This window comes from Solanum tuberosum, unplaced genomic scaffold (genome assembly GCF_000226075.1).
Source record: "Solanum tuberosum cultivar DM 1-3 516 R44 unplaced genomic scaffold, SolTub_3.0 scf00289, whole genome shotgun sequence".
Lineage (NCBI taxonomy): Eukaryota > Viridiplantae > Streptophyta > Magnoliopsida > Solanales > Solanaceae > Solanum > Solanum tuberosum.
Window position 1 is genome coordinate 268,518 of NW_006239225.1, and position 21,175 is coordinate 289,692.

General features: G+C 34.8%; 1 protein-coding gene across 1 annotated transcript; it reads right to left on the reverse strand.

Annotated features, from left to right (window-relative positions):
* Positions 1–12,204: 12,204 nt before the first annotated feature.
* LOC102592168 (GATA transcription factor 4-like) lies at positions 12,205–13,615 on the reverse strand. Its single transcript, XM_006359530.2, has 2 exons — positions 13,261–13,615; positions 12,205–12,959 (listed from the first exon to the last, which is right to left on the reverse strand). Exons 1-2 carry the CDS (start codon positions 13,474–13,476, stop codon positions 12,399–12,401), a joined length of 777 nt encoding a protein of 258 aa, XP_006359592.1. The 5' UTR covers positions 13,477–13,615; the 3' UTR covers positions 12,205–12,398.
* Between the last annotated feature and the right edge of the window lie 7,560 nt (positions 13,616–21,175).

The window sequence follows — 21,175 nt, forward strand, 5'->3', positions numbered from 1 at the left end:
GCACCTTAAGTTCGAAGAAGAACCAAAGAGAAAAGCATTCAAGTTATTCCTTAGATTTTCTTAAAGTTTAGGGTCAACTTCAAATGACCATAAATCCTAGTACAAAATGAGTTAGATGAGCTACATGATAGCTAATGAAAGATATTCGTGGCGTCTTTCTAACGCCACCAATTTTGCTAAATTTCGAGCTCTGAGTAAAATATTATGACTGATTTACTAACGACGTCCAAACCTGGCATCAGCTCGCGATGGCTCCGCATTACAGAGTCAATACAGACCTCACTGCCTCGTGAAAAATTATTCCGACTCCCAGCTCATTTTATTTCTTTATTAAAGGGTATTTTGGTCCTTAAAATCCTTAGGAGGTCATCTAAATTTCCCTAAACGTGTAAAGTTTTCATAAATCAAACCCTGTTATCCACTCCAAAAATTCTAACGCTCAAGGAATTCAAGAAACGCTAAGAATAGGGTTCATCTTTCAAGATTCTCCTTCAAATTGCTTCAAGAAGATGGTTCTTTAAGGTATGTAAGCTTCCATAGTGTTGGGTTTGTTCACCCACACGCCAATCATGTTAATTTCAGCGTTAAGTTCGTTCTAGATAGTTGAAAGTATGATGTTCTTGAAATTGGCTTTAGTTCTTGAGTTTAGATGAGATTGTTGAGTTCTTGATGAAATCATGTTGATTATAGAGTTTTATATGAGTAGGTTCTTGTGTGTAATGTTCTAGGTATCTAAATCTAAAGAGGGATTGAGAAATATAATCGAATTTAGGCGAATTAGGGTTAGAAAATGAAGAAGGAAAAAGTTAGGCGAATCTGGCACCTTGCTCTGCGTCGCAGACCTGCCTTCCCCTTTTACAGAAATTTTCTTCGCGTCGCGGAGAGGTCACGGACCTCTCTGCCTCAAAAGTTAATTCGCAACCAAATATTAAAATGCATCTTCGTGTCGCGGACTTGCTTTCAGACAGTGATTTCTTGATTATTTTTCGTGTTTAACTATCTAAAACCACTCCTAAATATCACGAGATCTTTTCTATCACAAATCGCAACCTTTAATTCATAAATCACATTCAAGGTAGAGTTGAGAGTCAAGTTTGAGAGTTCTTTCGAATATTTTTGAGAAAGTCCCTTTGAGTCTTTTAGGAGTCTTCTACAACTTCTAGTAACTTATTTCATGACTCGAGAAAGTGAGTATGAGAATGAGGAGAATGTATTCATAAGTCTACTTTGTCATCATGAGATCTTTCATATCATGAACTATGACTCTTGAATTCATAATTCACATTCAAAAGAGAGTTAAGAGTAGAGTTAAAGAAAATCGTTGAGTTCAATTGTGAATCCTTTGAGATCCATCATCGATTTAAGTTAAGTTTTGAGTAAGTAAGTATGAGAATTAGAAGAGTCGTATACATGGGTTCCTTATTGATATTTTGACCCTTGAGTCGAGTCGTTCATTCCCATATCTTCCGCATGAACTCCATCAGTTGAGTACCTTTGAGAGAAGTAATATCTTTAAGTTCTACGTCTTGAGTATTGAGTTCCTAATCCCCTTTGAGATTATGTTTCTAATCATGGGACTATTACATATTACCCATGAATTCCTTGAGTTGAATTGTTCATGCCCAAAATTTCACATGAACCCTCTAAGTGAATAGTCTTGAGATGAGAAGTATCTTTGAGTCCTTGAGTTGAGTAGTTCATGCTCATAATTCCGCATGAACCCTCTGAGTTAAGCATTCTTTAAATGAGTAGTATCATTGAAGTTCTTGAGTTCCAAGTATTGAGTTCTACCTATAGTTATTGAAGACTTGCATTGAGTCGTTCACATCCATAATTCGACATGAACCATATTTTAAGAAGTCTTTTACAAAACGTTTTAACTTTGTTTTAAGACTTAAGCTTTGAGTTGAGTAAAGAGTAAGAGTAAATTTCATTTTCTTTAAAATGATATATGGGAACTAAGTAATCCCAAGAGTAAATATTTTCACATTTAAGATGAGAGGAAACTGAGATTTCCAAAAGTGTTTTGAGCAGTTTGAGTACCATCTCTTTTAAGAGAATTATTTTTGAGTAATTATCTCAAATCAAAGAAAAAGTTATGTTTTTAAACATATGAGCTGAGTATTTTGGGAGTAGTATTGAGCATTGATATGGGGACGAGTTTGAGTTCAGATAACTCAGATTCCCATATACCATGCAGCCATCATGGGTATTAAAGGATCATACTTTTTAGATGATTCCTTAAGTGCTATTTAGCATAGACTGGTGGATCCACTTAGTTAAGGCGTCTTATATGACGGCAAATTATATGACAGTAGTTCTGGTAGCGTGGGCAAGACAATGTATCACCACTTAGGCTCATAGTGGTGGTTGTCCGTTAGAGAAACTCCCACAGAGTATTGCATATTAATTGAGTTGTTATTGTACTCTTCAATACACTGAGTTGTTTTCTATTGTTTTAAAAGCTTTCCAAGTATTGCATGTGTATTGTTGTTTTATCTTGAGTTGAGTACCTAAAGTCGAGTATCATATCTTTGAGGTTGAGTATCTAATCCTTGAGTTGAGTATCTAATCTTTGAGTTGAGTGAGTTTCTAAAGAGGTAAGTATGTTTCCTTTTTATCAAGTTCAAGCTTATGTTATACTCTAGGATTCCCCTTTCATGCTCGTACATTCCACGTACTGAGCCATTTGGCATGCATCATTTCATGATGCAGACACAGGTATTCAAGGTCATCAACATGAGCTTCGTTGATACCACATGGAGTTCGAGTTAGCTATGGTGAGCCTCCTTGCTTCCGGAGGATTTCATTTACTTTTCAGTTTTATCAGGATGTCGTGGGTTTTATCCCGACTTCCATCTTTGTCAGTTAAAGGCTTCATAGATAAACAGTAGAGTTTCAGAAGTTTGTTCATTTATTTTGTTAAATATATTAAGAACTTGAGTTGCCTATTTTATGGATAGTTGAATATATTATATTATTCTGAGTTTTCTTTTGAGTTAAAGCTTTGTATTTAAGTTTCACAAATTTTTATTCAGTTTTAATGCTTATGTATGCTTGAGTTAGTCTTCCGCTTCTAGTGAGCCATGATGAAGATTCGCTTGGGGACCAGCAATGGCTCTCAAGTGCCGGCCACATCCAGGGTGTAGGCTCGATCGTGACACTTATATCAAGTATCCTCATTTTTAATTTATCGCTCTTAGTATATCCATACTTCCATCTCGGCATTCTCATTTCCACAACATGTTTCTTTTGCACATGAAAGTTTTATAGCCAACACACCCATCGTCTCATACATCTAAATCAGTCTAACCACCATTGTAACACCCGGAACTAGTAGGCTAAACTAAAGCCTTATGTGAGGGTTCTAGAATTTGACGTGTGTGGTCAGAGTCGTTGATATGACCTCATGTACTTTGAATGAAGGGTATAGGGGTTAAACGACTAGGTACGACTCCCCATGGACCAACTAAGGGTCCTTGAGGAGGACCCTACAAACTAACCAAAATCTGCCAAAAAATCATTGCACTCACGAGTGGGGGACCTACACCCCGTAGAAGGACCCTCGCCCCGTGGGTGACGGTTCGTGGGTCAAGGCCCCAAAACAAGACATAGTAACTAACCAACTATTGACCAGCACGGACCGTGGGTGGACCCACGGCCCGTCTGCATGGTCTCGTGGGTTGAGATAGTGTCATCCTTAAGTGATTTAAGTTGGGGGTTAGGGAACTTTCTAGAATTAATTAGATATTAAGTCGGGTCATTTTATTAGTAATTATACCACCTATATAAAGTTATTAGACCCCTAAATACATTGATTCTAGTCATTATTTCAATTCCTCCAAAGAAGACAATTCCCTCCAACAAATTCTCTCTCTCGAAAGTAAAGAAGAAGAAGAAGGGTTCAAGCTAGATAAACACTCAATTCTTGCAAGCTTTGTGGGGCTTCATAATCAAGGTATGATAGCTTATTATTACATGGATTCTTCCTTCAATGGATCCCCCTAGATTTCCCCCAATTGTCAAGATGAAATCCCAAATTCTAGCTAGGGTTCCTTCCAATATTGTGGGTTAAGTTGAATATGATTCCAATTGAGTGGATAGTACTTGTTTATGATTGATTTAGTAGTGAATCATATTATTATGATGATATTACATTTTTCCAATGGCTAACCCTAGTTTAATTGATTAAACTGTAGTAATGTGGGTTTATGCCTTGTGAAGGGGAATTGAGGATTTAGAGATGATCTTCTAGAATTGATGACATGTATAGTAATTGTTCATGAAAAAAAGCAAGTAGACATGAATTGAACTAGATTATAGTATATGTGATGGATCATGACTAGTAAAGCTTGAAGTTAAACCTTTATGATGATTTATGACTAGAATTGCTTAATAATGAAGTATGTGATTAGAATGCCTTGAAATCTAAGTATGAATGATGATTGTAAGAAGTATAGCTTTGAGAGTAAGGCTTGTAGTCATGAAGGTAGAATTCTAGGTCTTTGAGAGTAAATCTAATATGTTGAATTATGCTTGTAGTGGCTTTGAGAGTGAAGCCTATATGAGAATTGTAGACTAGTAGCTAGCATTGTTGTGGAAGGACTTTAGCCACTTAATCTACCATATGAATGTTTGAATGCATAAAGTGATAGAATCACTTGAAACATGGATTGGTTGTCAAGGACATCCCTTCATGAGTCATGAGTTAAGCGAAGGTTAATAATTAGTTAAGGGGTGTATGCTTGGCCCTAATGGATATTGACAATGAGAAGAAAGTTCACACATAGTTAGGTCCGGGTCTCCAAGAAGAAAGGATGCTCACACCTAGTTGAGTCTGGGCTTCTAAAGTAAAGAGTGAACTCACACATAGTAGAGTCCGGGTTTTCCCAAAAAGTAGGTCTCATGAGATGGAAGCCTTCACATAGAAAAGTCGGGGTTTCTAGTTACAATTTCCTTATCCAATGAACTAAGACATACTTGAAAAGGTATCTCCAAGTATTCAAAAGCATTAATGAACTAAGACATGCTTAATGAAGTATCTCATAGTGTTCAAGTTAATAATGAACTTAGACATAAGTTAATAATGAACTTACATACTTGCAAAGGTATCACATAGTGTTCAAGATAATAAAGAAGAGGAACTAAGATGGACTTAAAGAAGTACCTCCTGGTGTTCCAATTCTTAAAAGAGGGACTAGTCTCTAACCTAGAAGTATGAGTATCAGGACCTAAAGTAATACTTAGTATGGATAGGATTATGGGGTCTTATTCATGCATTGTCAAGTATGACTTAAGGTTACTTAAGAAGTGTTTCTCTTATATGATGTATGTTTTGATGGATTATTGCTATAGTTGCCTTCCATGTTGTGTTTGACTAAAGGTGAAAGAATCCCTTGTCTATGAGAAGTAAGCTAAGGATGATACCATAAGATGGTAAGTATTATTATGATGACTTAAAAGTTGTACTTAGTGTGGGTGAGATTTTGGGGTCTCATGCATGCAATGCACACGTATGCTTTGAGGTTACTTGAGAAGTAGTTCTCTTATGATATGGAGGACTAATGGTTGAATAATGCTTATAGGATGCCTATGTTGGAGACTTTGCATATGATTATGATATTGTCTCTTATGCTTAAAGTTTATGCTTCATGAAGTATCTCTTGTGATTATGCCATATGGCTTATGTTGACTAACCCTTATGTTATGCTCTTACGATGTTATGTTAGCTATCATATATAGTACTGTTGTACTAATTCATACTCTTGCCTACATTCTCATCAAATGTAGGGTCCGGCGATTTGAGTTGCATTCTTGAAGATAGGTTTCTAGAAGTGCAAGGAGTTGAAGACTTGGTGAGTCCTCATAGCATTGAGGATGAAGCCACCATTTCCTTTTATGTCTTTCTTTTATGATTTAGACTTTTGTATGGGTTGCGTCCCAAAGTTTTATTCAAATGGTTATATATGGTTTGATTCAAAGTGTAGTAATACTTCCGCTTGCTTTTATAAAGATTTCAGTTTTATGGATAAAGTTTTAAAAATTTCCACACTTTTCTAGTATCTTATGTTATGATGTGCTAAGTGGCTTGTATGAGACCCCGTCGGGGTCAAGTACGCCATGTTACATCTAGGGTGTACCCCTGGATCGTGGGTTTAGAATGGTTATAGGATTTTTCAAACCACATCTAGTAGTGTCTTGTTGACGAGTGTGAAACGCGCCATATTTATGAATAGAAGGGTATTGGATTCTTAGGAAACTTCACTTCTTCATTCTCTAAGTCGTGCCATAGATTTTGGATCTATTAGGTCTTTCTCCTAATCTGTGACTTATGGTTTTTAGGGTATGGCTAATACAAGGGAATATGCTAGGAGAGATGAGGAAGGCAATGTGGATCAAGAGGTTCCTTTTCAAGTCCACTCCAAGATCCTCCTCAAGCTCTAATTGACCCTATAGGGGAGAATGTTACTCATGCGGAGTTTAGGTCAGCTTTCCAAATGTTGGCTTAAGCCGTGACGGCCCAAGTCAATAAAGAGAGGGTAGCTCTGGTGAATCCTAATATGAATTATGTGGCTTTAAGAGTAAGGGAGTTTTTGAGAATGAACCCTCTTGAGTTTTATGGATCCAAAGTGGAGGAAGACCCTCAAGGGTTTATAGATGAAATGTATAAAGTGCTTGCTATCATGGGGTTGACTTCGGTAGAGAAAGCGGAGTTAGCCGCTTATCAATTGAGGGATGTAGCACAAGTATGGTATGAACAATGGAAAGATGGTAGGCCGGTAGAAGTGGTCCCAATAGAGTGGGAAGGGTTCAAAGTAGCATTCCTTGATAGGTTCTTTCCCCGAGAGTTGAGGGAAGCTAAGGTGGAAGAGTTTATTAACCTTAGGCAAGGTAGCATGAGTGTTAAGGAGTATGCCTTGAAATTTACCCAACTATCCAAGTATGCTCCATCTATGGTGGCGGATTCGAGAGATAGGATGAGTAGGTTTTTGACGGGTGTGTCCGACTTGGCTGAAGAAGAATGTCGTACAACAATGATCCACCATGACATGGACATCTCAAGGCTTATAGTGTATGCTCAACAAATTGAAGAGTCAAAACTCAAAAAAAAAAAAAAAAGGGAGGCAAAGAGGGCTAGGACTAGTGATGGGAACTTCTCCAATGCTAAGTCCAATGGACAAGGTAGACCTAAGTCTAAACAAAGGTATTCCGGTCAAGATTCTCCCAACACTCCTAGGTTTAACCAAGAGAAAGGTAGTGGGTCTCCATTACCTAAGCCTACTTTCACCAAGTGTGGAAAGAATCATCATGGTAAGTGCCTAGATGGCACGGAGGGTTGTTATGGTTGTGGAAAGAGTGGGCACAAAATGAGAGATTACCCGGTTCTTAAGGCTAAGGAAGGGAGGATAAGCAAGTTGCCACTAGTGGTTCGGATGAGATTGTTCAAAAGAAGAATAGGTTGTATGTCCTTCAAGCTAAATATGATGAAGAGTGACCTCTTAATGTTGCTACCGGTATGTGTTTCATTCTTTATTAGATTTTGGTATTGTTTGGTCTTTTGTAACTTGATATGTTAGACTTTGAAGTTGTCTTTAGTATGAATGATGTTAGAAGAGTTTGTATAGGCTTACTCCCAAGGGGGAGGTGGTGTGCCTAGATAGCAAGGTCATTGTGTGTTTATGTGTGGCCATGATTTCCTTATATGCATAAACATGAAAAAACTTAGGTCTTAATAAAAACGACTTCTGTGCATTGTTTTTCCTCATGTTGTATTGCATTGAGTAGAGTTGCCTATATACTTCATCAGATGAACTAATGAGCATGCCTTAGTTTGGAGTTGAAAGATTCCTCCTTGAATAAATGATTTTGAGAATAAAGTGCATATACGCTCCATGAGTGTATGTTGAGCATGTTTTAGCTAGGAGATGGTAGTTCCTCCTTGAATAGGAGTAGATATAGAATTTCATGCATTTTGGGTTATTAGATGTAGTTTTTACTCCCTTGCGTTGCATTGAGTATGTTTATCTTGGAGTTGAAGTTTTCCTTATTTGTTGTGTGCATTTAGATGAGTTGCATGCATGATGGGTTGCTAGTCTAGAGTTGTGACCCTAAGGAGTGCCTAGAGCGTCATTCGAGGACGAATATTCCCAAGGGGGAGATATTGTAACACTCGGGAACTAGTAGGCTAAACTAGAGCCTTATGTGAGGGTTCTATAGTTTGATGTGGGGGGTTAGAGTCGTAGATATGACCTCCCGTACTTAAAATGAAGGGTTTAGGGGTTAAACGTCAAGGTACGACTCCCCAAAGACCAACCAAAGTTCCTTGAGGAGGACCCTACAAACTACCCAAAATCTGCCAAAAGATTAGTGCACCCACGAGTGGGGGACCTACTCCCCGTAGAAGGACCCATGTCCCATTGGTGAGGGGTGAGGGGTCATGGGTCAAGGCCCCAAAACAAGCCACAGTAACTCACCCACGATTGACCAGCACGGACCGTGGGTGGACCTACCGCCCGTCAGCGTTGTCTTGTGGGTTGAGATAGTGTGGTCCTTAGGCGGTTTAAGTTGGGGGTTAGGGAACTTTATAGAATTAATTAGATATTAAGTGAGGTGGTTTTATTAGTAATTAGACCACATATATAAAGCTATTAGACCCCTAAATACATTGATCCTAGTCATTATTTCAATTCCCCCAAAAGAACCCAATTCCCTCCAACAAATTCTCTCTCTCGAAAGTAAAGAAGAAGAAGAAGAAGGATGAGGGTTCAAGCTAGGTCAAGGCTTCATTGTTTCAAGCTTTGTAGGGCTTCATAATCAAGGTATGATAGCTTATTCATCCATGGATTCTTCCATCCATGGAGCGCCCTAGATTTCCCTCAATTGTGAAGATGAAATCCCCAATTCTAGCTAGGTTCCTTCCAATATTGTGAGTTAAGTTGAGTATGATTCTAATTGAGTGGATAGTACCTGTTTATGATTGATTTAGTAGTGAATCATGTTATTATGATGATATTACATGTTTTCCATGGCTAACCCTAGTTTAATTGATGAAATTGTAGTAATGTGGGTTTATGCCTTGTGAAGGGGAATTGAGGATTTAGAGATGATCTTCTAGAATTAATGACATGTATAGTAATTGTTCATGAATAAAAAAACCAAGTAGACATGAATTGAACTAGATTATAGTATATGTGATGGATCATGACGAGTAAAGCTTGAAGTTGAACCTTTATGATGATTTATGACTAGAATCACTTAATAATAAAGAATGTGATTAGAACGCCTTGAAATCTAGGTATGAATGATGAGCTAGCATTGTTGTGGAAGGACTTTAGCCACTTAATCTACCATATGAATGTTTGAATGCATAAAGTGATAGAATCACTTGAAACATGGATTGGTTGTCAAGGACATCCCTTCATGAGTCATGAGTTAAGCAAGGGTTAATAATTAGTTTAAGGGGGTGTATGCTTGGCCCTAATGGATATTGACAATGAGAAGAAAGTTCACACATAGTCGGGTCCGGGTCTCCAAGAAGAGAGGATGCTCACACCTAGTTGAGTCTGGGCTTCTAAAGTAAAGAGTGAACTCTCACATAGTAGAGTCCGGGTTTTCCCAAAAAGTAGGTCTCATGAGATGGAAGCCTTCACATAGAAAAGTCGGGGTTTCTAGTTACAATTTCCTTATCCAATGAACTAAGACATACTTGAAAAGGTATCTCCAAGTATTCAAAAGCATTAATGAACTAAGACATGCTTAATGAAGTATCTCATAGTGTTCAAGTTAATAATGAACTTAGACATACTTGCAAAGGTATCACATAGTGTTCAAGATAATAAAGAAGAGGAACTAAGATGGACTTAAAGAAGTACCTCCTGGTGTTCCAATTCTTAAAGAGGGACTAGTCTCTAACCTAGAAGTATGAGTATCAGGACCTAAAGTAATACTTAGTATGGATAGGATTATGGGGTCTTATTCATGCATTGTCAAGTATGACTTAAGGTTACCTAAGAAGTGTTTCTCTTATATGATGTATGTTTTGATGGATTATTGCTATAGTTGCCTTCCATGTTGTGTTTGACTAAAGGTGAAAGAATCCCTTGTCTATGAGAAGTAAGCTAAGGATGATACCATAAGATGGTAAGTATTATTATGATGACTTAAAAGTTGTACTTAGTGTGGGTGAGATTTTGGGGTCTCATCCATGCAATGCACAAGTATGCTTTGAGGTTACTTGAGAAGTAGTTCTCTTATGATATGAAGGACTAAGGATTGAATAATGCTTATAGGATGCCTATGTTGGAGACTTTGCTTATGATTATGATATTGTCTCTTATGCTTAAAGTTTATGCTTCATGAAGTATCTCTTGTGATTATGCCATATGGCTTATGTTGACTAACCCTTATGTTATGCTCTTACGATGTTATGTTAGCTATCATATATAGTACTGTTGTACTAATTCATACTCTTGCCTACATTCTCATCAAATGTAGGGTCCGGCGATTTGAGTTGCATTCTTGAAGATAGGTTTCTAGAAGTGCAAGGAGTTGAAGACTTGGTGAGTCCTCATAGCATTGAGGATGAAGCCACCATTTCCTTTTATGTCTTTCTTTTATGATTTAGACTTTTGTATGGGTTGCGTCCCAAAGTTTTATTCAAATGGTTATAGATGGTTTGATTCAAAGTGTAGTAAGACTTCCGCTTGCTTTTATAAAGATTTCGATTGTATGGATAAAGTTTTAAAAATTTCCGGACTTTTCTAGTATCTTATGTTATGATATGCTAAGTGGCTTGTATGAGACCACATCGGGGTTAAGTACGCCATGTTACATCTAGGGTGTACCCCTGGATCGTGACAACCACTCTACAGAACTGACCTTTAAGTTTTGATGGTATTTTCTTATCACACAAGACTCTAGAGGTAAGCTTCCACTTCATCTACATTATACCAATATGATGTGTGATATCATCATTTGATGTCCCCGCTTTTCTGGATTATAGAATCAGTATACTTGAAGCTATCTTTCTTTGAGATAACTTGTGTGCCAAACCTCACTTCCTCGCATGCCTCATGATTTACATCACTGAACCCTTTAGACTCTAGAGTTTGTATCCACACCTTCAACCTAGCATTAACTGTCATGCATGTCTCATCAATCAGTATTATGTCATCTGCAAATAACATACGTTGATGCACCTCATCTTGAATATACCGTGTTGATTCATCCATCACCTAGATAGATAGAAACAATCTAAGAGCTAATATGTAGTGCAACGTCATATCAATCGTAAAGTCTTTCGAGTCTCCTCCCATTATCCTAATTCTAATTTTGGTTCCATCATACATGTTCTTTGTCGACTTATATAATAAAACTCATCGGTACACTTCTAGCATCTTGCGGACATCTCTAGAAGACTTCCATTGAAACATTGTCGTAGACCTTTACAAGGTCAATCAACACCATATGTAAGTCCCTTTTCTTTTTTAGATATTTCGTCACCATTTGTATGCCTCTATGAACCCTACAAATAGATGTATTAAGAACTCATATTATATACACTTTCAAACTTCGGAAATAGTTGAAAGAAAAAAAAAGAAATTCCTACACTTCCATCTCTTGTCGCTCTTTATTGTTTTATTATTCCTACTTTCATCTTTTGATCTTTATATATATATATATACTAACTTTTTTGGGTTGATTTTACAATAAAATTTGAATATTCCATAAATATTATTATGCCATCACTGCATTAACTATAAGTTTTAGGGGTCGTTTGGTAGAGTGTATTAGGAAAAATAATACATGTATTAGCATTGTGTATTACTAATATCTTGTTTGGTACTCTTTTTCAACCTATGTATAACTAATGTTTGCATTGCATTAGTTATACACTTTATTGTGTAATAAGGTGTGCATGCTAATACCATGGATTTCTAAGTTTTGGCAATGCAATGATTTTAATGTATCAATTAACATGATAAAAGAAAGACTCAATTGCCCCTCAAAACCTTTTTTGCATCTTTTCCACCATAAAAGTGAAGGGTATCTTTGTAAATAATTTTTTAATGCAATACATACTATTTTTAATGCGTCAAACCAAACAATGCATTAAAATAATCTATGTATAATTAATGCAAACATAACTAATACATGCACTGCTAATGAAAGCATTACTAATACATTATATTTAACATTATTCGTATACACTCTACCAAACGACCCCTTAATACATAAGACATGGAACACTAAATCTTTTTTTAAAAAAACAATCGTGAAAGTGATTATCTCAAATACCTTTAAATAGGCAACAAAAGAAAATACTGAAAAGAGATAAAAGTCTCTTTAGAATAATAAGGCATCCACGTTAGCTTGTAATACGTGGCATATAGATGACATCAGCAGACCGGATAGTGATGTCCATACATTCCGTGCTGCTGCTGTTGATGATCAATAACCTCTTTCTGTCGCCGGAGTTCCATTACTTTCCGGTGAGAATTCGAATGTTGCGTCAACACAAACGTCGGGCTTGCCGCGGGACGATATTCAGGTACCAACCGGCCCGATTTGTACCTTACACCACAAGCATTACACAGTGTTTTGGGGCCTAATGGTCCAGTTCGCCACTGCGGTGTTTTCTCTGATGCACAATGGGTGCATTTTCTCGGTGTAATATTTGAAGTTATTGATGAAAATTTGTCTCTGTTATAAATACCTGAATTTTCGTCTTGATTGTAGTTTTTTTGGTTTGTGGATTTGTGTTGTTGGAGTGAGGAAGTAGTCCAGCTAGTGTTTGAATTACGTGAACGTTTACTTCTTGATTTGCTGTGCAATATTGTAGTAGTATTATTGGTATTATTGAGGTGGTACATGGTTTGTGTTAAGGAGTTTGAAGGGAAATTATTGGATGTATCTTCCACGAAGTTCGATAGCCACTCCAACTCTGCTACATCATCACTCTTCACAAATAACAAGAACAAGAATAAATAAATTATACTATTTATTAAATGAATAAGTTCTTTCTAACATCAATAGGTTAAGTTCACCTAAAATATTATGTAGCAAAACAATATGATAGGATAATTCAAGTACTTCTTTTTTCCAATTTATATGCTTCATTTTTTTTTAATTATTTATCAGAAAATATTTTTGACTGTCCCACCATATCTCATAAAACTTAATTTACTTCATGTGTTTAATTCATGTGATATAGTTTAACTCGATATCGAAGATGTTACTCATGTGTATATATATACTTACCGGAACACAGAGTTTATCGGTAAAGTCAACGGAATTGGGAAGAGCATCGTAGTAACAACCGGCGGCAGCAATATTATCGGTAGGAGGTGGTTGGTAATGGTGATTGAGATCAAAGTCGATGGCGGTTTTAGAAGAGGAAAAGATCTCTTCGTTTGAGAAATCAAGAAGATCATCAATCCGAAACACTTCTGGCGTTAACCGTCCGTAGACATCCATATTCTCCGATTAATGCTAAAGTTAGACACAGAAAATGTTGGTTTAAAGCTTTGATATGGACTATGGAGAGATAAATTTGAGCTGAGAATTATTCCTCCCACTAGAGAAAGAGTATATGAGTGAAGTAAGGGGCTGGTGAGTGAGGGATTGATATAGCACTTGGTAGTCAGTGTGCACTTAAATAATTGCAAGTGAAGGTACTACTGTGCGAAAATCAAACCGAAAAAAATATTGACTATACCCTTCATAATTATTACTGTATATATTATAATAATTTAACATAACTAGACACTATATCAGTACTCTACACTATGATTTTTACACTTCACACGTTACAATACTTCTACTTTCACATCAGAATTTTCCATATTATGTTTTTGTTGTAACATGTAATTGTAGCCTTCATATTACATCTACTCTTATTCTTGCAATTTCTCATTATATTTCTTGTTTCACTATATCAAGGCATTTACAGTTGATTTGCTTGTCTCATATCAAATTGTTAGAGAAGTGAGACATCATATATTTATTTTATGAGGATTTTTTTATTGGGTAAACTGAAAACCGAACAGTTAATGACCAAAAACTGATAAATCGAAAATCGATAAAGAATATCTTATTGATTTGTTATTGATTTAGCGTATTTAAAAACCGAAAACCAATAAACCGAACCGAATTGATAATACATGAAATTGAATCGAACCGACCGATGCACACCCTTTGTAAAGGAAGACAAGAGGAGGGTGGGGGAATCTACATGAGTGATTTTACAAGAGAAATGATGACAGTCGAGTGATTTTTTTTTTTATAAAATAAATTTGAATGACTTTTTCAAATAATTATCATTAATTGAGTGATTTTTGTGCTACAAAATAAAATTAAAGTGTCTTCCGATTAATTGCGTTAGGCGGGGATTTATAAACAACTGAAGTTAGTAGGATAATGCAAAAATTACCTAAGTTTGGAAATTGCAATAAAATAATTTTGGTTATGAGAATACCGACATGAAGAAATTAAAGATTATGCAATGTGAAGGGTATAGACAAATGGTGGCACTTGGCAGAATAGATTCAGCGTATTACTTACTATAACTATTATATTAGTGCATTATTGAAGTCATGTGCGATTGGACCGGGAAGATGGTGTGACCACTGCAATTTTTCAGAGTACTAACATGTTCCCTTTCACTTCCAAACTCCATAAATTTCTTTAACCTTTTTATTTTTTTCACTTCTTCATATTTGATATGATGTAAAAAAAATAATCATAAAACTATCACTCTAACATATTTTACCTTTAAAGGCATTTAATAAATCATATTCATTTGACTAAATGTTATTAATGGAATATCTATAACCAGAGACGGAGTTAGGTGCGGATTCGTGGGTTCGGACAAACCTAGTAGGTTTTCTGTAGACCTGTACTTTTACTAATATATATATATATATATATATATGTATATTAACTTGTGAATTCGGTACAATGGTAAAGGAGTGGCTATGAAACGCTAGAGTTGTGGCTTCGAAACCTCTTTAATCTGAACCACGATTTCTTTTAATTTAGAACCCCTAAATTCTTAATTCTGGCTATGCCTCTGTCTATAACCTATCTTTTTGATTAATGATCTTAGGTCAATGTTCAATTTATTTACTTCTTCCATAATCAGTATGGACTTTTTAAAAAAAAATATGGATTAAGGTCCTATTACCAATGCATAAAGTTTTAATATTGCAATATATATCGGCAAGGGATACGTAACACATGAGTGGTCCCAATTACAATATCAAGATTCCCCATTTCTTGATGTGAATTTTTTTTTTGAATGTATTGAATATGATTTCAATATATTAATAAGAATAGTATAGTATCACTCCAATTTCTTAATTCTACTAGTTAAAGAAATCAAGATCTAACAAATACAAAAAATAATGAAAACGTAACAACTAACATTAATGGCAGAGTGAGCACTCTCCTTTGCCTCCTGTATCATGTGATCATTTAATCAGTCACATGCGGAAACCATACTATATTGACTAGAACTGTTTTTATCTGTGTGAGTTTGATATTTATATATCTTATTATTGGTGATGAGATATGTGGATGCTCTAGTAAGAAGGTGCGAGAGAATGAATATAGTTGGGTGAAGAGATGTAGAGATAGCTCGAAGAAGTATTGGGGAGAGTTGATTAAAGACAGCTTATTGAGGACATGATTTAGATAGAAAGATATGGAGATCGCCTACTAGAGTAGAAGGTTAGTGGCAAGGCCCGCAAGGGCGGCTCAAGCACATTAGTGACCTAACACAAAAATCAAATGGAAGCTTTAAATTTTAAAAAATAAATTAATATATTTTCTTACGAATATTGTGATGCATAATTGTTAAAAAAGTAAATTATAATTGATTCCTTTAATATATTTTTTTCAATTAATAATATAATAAATCAATTTAATCTTCTCTCCAAATATGCCAAACTTTTATAATAATTCTTTCATTTTATAGAAAAAAATAATTTTAACTATAAATAGTACTTATTCAAAAAAAAATTTCTAAAAATAAACCTATAATCTTTTTTTTCTAAAAAAATCATATCATATATCATATATAAAAGAGAACCTTAAGCCCGCCTACGTGGCGCCACCACAAATCAGAATTCCCTTTTAATTTATTTATTTCCAAAACTAGCCTTCCCCTTACATGAAAAGTTGTGATATTTATGAAAAATTGCGACTTTTATTAAAAATTGTGACTTTAATGAAAAGTTGCGACTTTAATGAAGAGTTGTGGCTTTTATGAAGAGTTGTGACTTTTATAAAAAGTTGTGACTTTTATGAAAAGTTGCGACTTTAATGAAGAGTTGCGACTTTTTGAAGAGTTGTGACTTTTATGAAAGGTTGTGACCTTTTCGAAGGGTTGCAACTTTTTCAAATAGTTGTAACCTTTTCGATAAGGCACAATAAACATTTGTTCATACTACCCTTTTTTGTCTATAAATAGAGGGATTTCCTCTCATTTTAAAACAACGAAAATTCTGAACCTCCTCTTCTTCTTCACAATTAAATATTTGTGTACTTTGCTTCTGCTGAGTGACTCACTGACACCATTGATTATGTTACAGATCCTGATATGTATTTTTACAGTCATTAATTTATGCTTATGTTATTAATGATAAATTATAAGATGTACTAATAATTTTCATTTTCTTTTACATTATTAATGATTGTTATTACATAATCTTGTATGTAAGATAATATAGTGTTTTAATTTTAATGGCCGATAGATTTTAAGTAAAATTTTATAAATTTCGTGATATTAAATTTTCGCGCGAAGCGCGAATAATTTTACCAGTAAACCTATAATCTATTATTGCTAAAAAAATAATAATTAATAAACTCCCGGAAGCCTGAGACATGACTTGCCTTCTTTATAATCCTATCGAGCCGCCCCTGGTCAGTGGGTAGTGAATGGTTGTTTTGCTTTTAATTCAAGGGTTTTGGCTTGTTTGTTGTTATAGTAACGAAACGTTTAGTAGAGTGTACAAGAATAATGCAAAATAGGGTGCATTAGTAATGTCTGCATTAGTAATGCTTGCATAAGTTATGCAAGCATTATTTCTTATACACTGTTTGGTTTGATGTATTAGAAATAACAAATCTTGCATAATTTCTATATAAAAATATATGTTTACAAAAATATCTTTCACACTTTATTTATTTTTACACTTCCTTGCAACAAAGTTCTTTGCTAAAACATCATTAACTCCTCTTCTTTTCTTTTTTCAAAAATAATATTAAATAGTTGTACTATTTGAGTCAAAATATTTTTGTGAAAAGGTGACAAATAATTTTTTTATCAATTTTATCGCCACAACAGTAAAGTTTTTGATTAAATTATGTTGAAATTAGATTTTTTTTTTAAAAAAAAAACAAAGATACTTAAGAGGCCATAAAGTCTATCAAGACACCAACAAATTAAAAGACATTGAAAAAACAAATAAAAATAAAAATAAAAATAAAAACATATGATAAGAAAGAAAATGAAAAGAAGAGAAAATGTTAGGAAATGTTTTAAAAAGGCTTTGAGGGTAGTTTTGTAATTATTTAATCTAATGCAAGTGTTAAATGCTATGTACTACTAATACCTAAAATTACTTGGTATTAGTAATACACAACTTAATACACAATAGAGTGTAACATTAGTTATACATGGCAAGAAAAAGTGTACCAAACAAGGTACTACTAATACACACTTAATGCATGCATTATATTTCATAATACACTCTACCAAACGACTCCGTCAGTATTATTATAGTTTGTTTTTTTATATCTATCATCGTTTGTTATAAATAATGTTTCGATTATCGCACTATTTTGTTGTTCTTGTTTCTTTCTTGTAACATTTGTATTATTTCCTTTGTTAGTTGTTGTGATTTCTTTTTTCTTTTTTATACTTGAATTTCCTACATTTGAGCCAATAGTCTTTCAAAAATAATTTATCTACCTCCACAAAATAATGGTAAAATGTGTGTACACTCTACTCTCCCTAGATTCCACTCACCGGATAAATTATTGTTGTTGTTGTATTGGTAGTGTGAATTTTTTAAGATAATCAAATTATTTTAAAGTAATTACAGATAAATTAAATAATAAATAATAATTTATAAACTTAATAAAAATAGTAGTAACTAATTAATTTATCCTATAAATTAAATTATATCAAAAGTGTTTAAAAAAAAAAAACAGATGATCAAGATAAATAACTTAAGTCGTTAAAATAATGTGAATTAATATTCTTTTTCTTTTGTCCTTTGTCGGTGGTCACCCCTCCTATCCCACCCCATTCTTTCAAAGAAGGAACAAAAAATAATACTCCCGTACTAGCTATGTCCCATTATATATAACTCTAGTACTACTATTATTTAATAATAATAGATTATAGTATAGTCTTTACCAAATGTAATTTTCTTGTAATAATGAAAAAATAAAAAATTGACTTCACTATGACACTTTAGCCTTTGAAATTCTTCTATCAATTTGTGTTTTTAAAAATAAAAAATAAAAATACATGAAGCATACAAGTTCACTGAACAATTGCACACGATCCCTCGTGACCGAAAATGTGGAAGACTAGTTCAGTATATAATTAATACGGCATTTATATATTAGAGTCCGTATAATGTATATAATACTTGATAGGTGGATAAGAAAAAAGTTATCCATGAATATAATAAATACGACGTTTGGTAGGTGGATAGGAAAAAAGTTATTACATACATAATTAGTATAACATTAGGTAAGTGGATAAGAAAAAAACTATTAATGTATAAAATCAATACAACATTTGGTCGACAATTTTGGAATTCGCATAACTAATACATATATAAGTTATGATGAAATTTATGTATTATTTATGCTGAGTAGAAGGTGAAATAATTAATACGTGTATAACTAATACATAGATAAAAAGTTAAAATGATAATATTACCTTTATCACTCCCACTTGACCACTTTCGCTTCTTCTACATAATTAAAGAAATGTTTTAATTTAAATACAAAGTTAAAGAAGGAAATGGTATAATTGTAAAAAAATGTTTTAATTTAAAAAATATATAATTTTATTAAATTAGTGCTGAAATTGCGAGTGATTTCTGATGTTTGCGTAATCAATGACACAACTTCTGATGCAAGTGTCTACGATCGTGCAATAGTATAATAACCCAACCAAGGGATTGGGGTCGTGTCCCAAGGGAGTGGTTTCGAGAATTAATAGAAAAATAAAATTAATTCTAACTAGTCGTAGCTAAAGACATTAACGACTAAAAACATTGTGAATTAAAGGGGGGTGACACAAAAGTGTCAAAATATCAAATGGGGTTTTTGTCACAAATATAGCAAAAACAGTAAAAAAAACAAAGAAATCTATGAATAAGAGGGGATTCTTGGGATGTGACCACAATATATATTGGTATAAATCATTGGGTACATGCTTTCGATAGGAAATTTGCAAGATAATAGTGATTAGACTAAGCTTTAGATGGAAATAAGTTCCCTCTCGAGCAACTTACCCCGTTCAAATGGGTTCCTCTCGGACACCCATTTGCAGCATGAAGGCTAGCCTACGCCTTACCCCACTCACTCTCTCGAGCTGAATGTTATGATATGGGGCTAGGGCTCACCCTCTCAGGCTGAACCTCATGTCGACCCACTCCTTAGGCCATCAGTCTAGCAGTCTTAGTTTCGCGACCTCTCTCTCGAGCAAGTCGAAAACACATGGGTGGTTGTACCTAAATGAGCTTGCATTTAAATAGGTATGGAGATTTAAGTCTTGTTACAGGCCAAGAGTGAAGAATCCGAGAGACCCAAGTCCAAATCCTTGAAGATGAAACCCTCTTCTTCTTCAAGTTTCAAAACCTTCTCAAACTCAGAGAAAAAGTACTAAAATTATATTAATTGTTTCACACTGAAAAAATTATGATACTAAAATCTGATACTAATCTATAACTCTCAGTGAGTATTTATAGTTTTCAAAAATTTGTGCTGCAGCGGGACATTTGACGACATTAGTCGGAATCGCCGATCAACTCGGTGATTCACCCTTTGGTGTAGTTCATCGCTGTCTTGCACCATCCTTCGACATCGTGGTGCTCTGGGTCATTGGGCGATATAGTACTGCCTCACGGAACTTCTCGGTGATGCACCGATTGCTCCCTTTTTTCGCCGACTTGATCCTTTCCTTCAGGCTTCGCATACTGGAACAAAGGGCAGAGTGCGTCCCTTCGGCGAATCGCCAAGCATGCTTGGCAATGCTCAGGCTTCAACTTCTTCGTTTTTTTCAGCCTTCTTATTCCTTTTTTGCGCCTAAGTGTCCATGCTTCCACTAAAACTTCAAATACCTGAAACTTAAGTGTTTTCATCAGATATTTAGACTAAATAAGCATTTGAGGACACTATTTCTATTAAAATAAATCCCCAAATGAGTCCAATTTGTGGACCCATTAACACCCCAACTTAAACTTTTGCTTGTCCTCAAGCAAAACTCAAGTTCAGCAGTTCAAATAGGATGTCTCAAATAGTGCTACACAAGACTAAATCATGAACATACACAACAAGACTCAAATTACTCATGCAAAGATCAATTGTGTACTCAAAGATTCAAGTTGTGACACATCATTACCAAAGATTCTCATGCTCGCAATACTTGCTACTTGTGTAAGTTTAAGCTCAACAAAAAGTATCTAAATGCCCTCACATAAAGAATGATTCCATATTCACACACAGAGGTTAATCAATTCAAGATCAGGAATCAGATGCAACGCTCACACTCAAAAAGAGGAACACAATGCATGTTTTCACCCATAGGTTTGCCCTTATTTTCCAATCAGATGCAACGCTCACACTCAAAAAGAGGAACACAATGTATGTTTTCACCCATAGGCTTACCCTTATTTTCCAATCGATCTTCGGTTCGGCTCACTTAAGATCAAAAAGGTCTTTCTAAGGGTTGTAATGGGGCTGATTGTAAAGGTATGGCCATTTAGGCTCAGTGACTTTTTCCTCATGAGAGGTGGTACTCTCAAGGCATTCCCTTCTTTTCCTTTATCAATTTTTTCTCTAGTGCTTCTAAGTCATCTTTTTATTCACCTCCAAGGATTGCTTGGTAACCCAATTTCTTTTGTACTTTTATTCCACAACTTTTTTTTAT

Bases quoted from the DNA above. Each gene is read 5' to 3' on its own strand.
- LOC102592168 (XM_006359530.2), bottom strand. From the start codon at position 13,476: ATGGATGTCTACGGACGGTTAACGCCAGAAGTGTTTCGGATTGATGAT. The intron at 12,960-13,260 runs GTAAGTATATAT...TTATTTGTGAAG, and splicing joins CCGATAAACTCTGTGTTCCG to AGTGATGATGTAGCAGAGTT.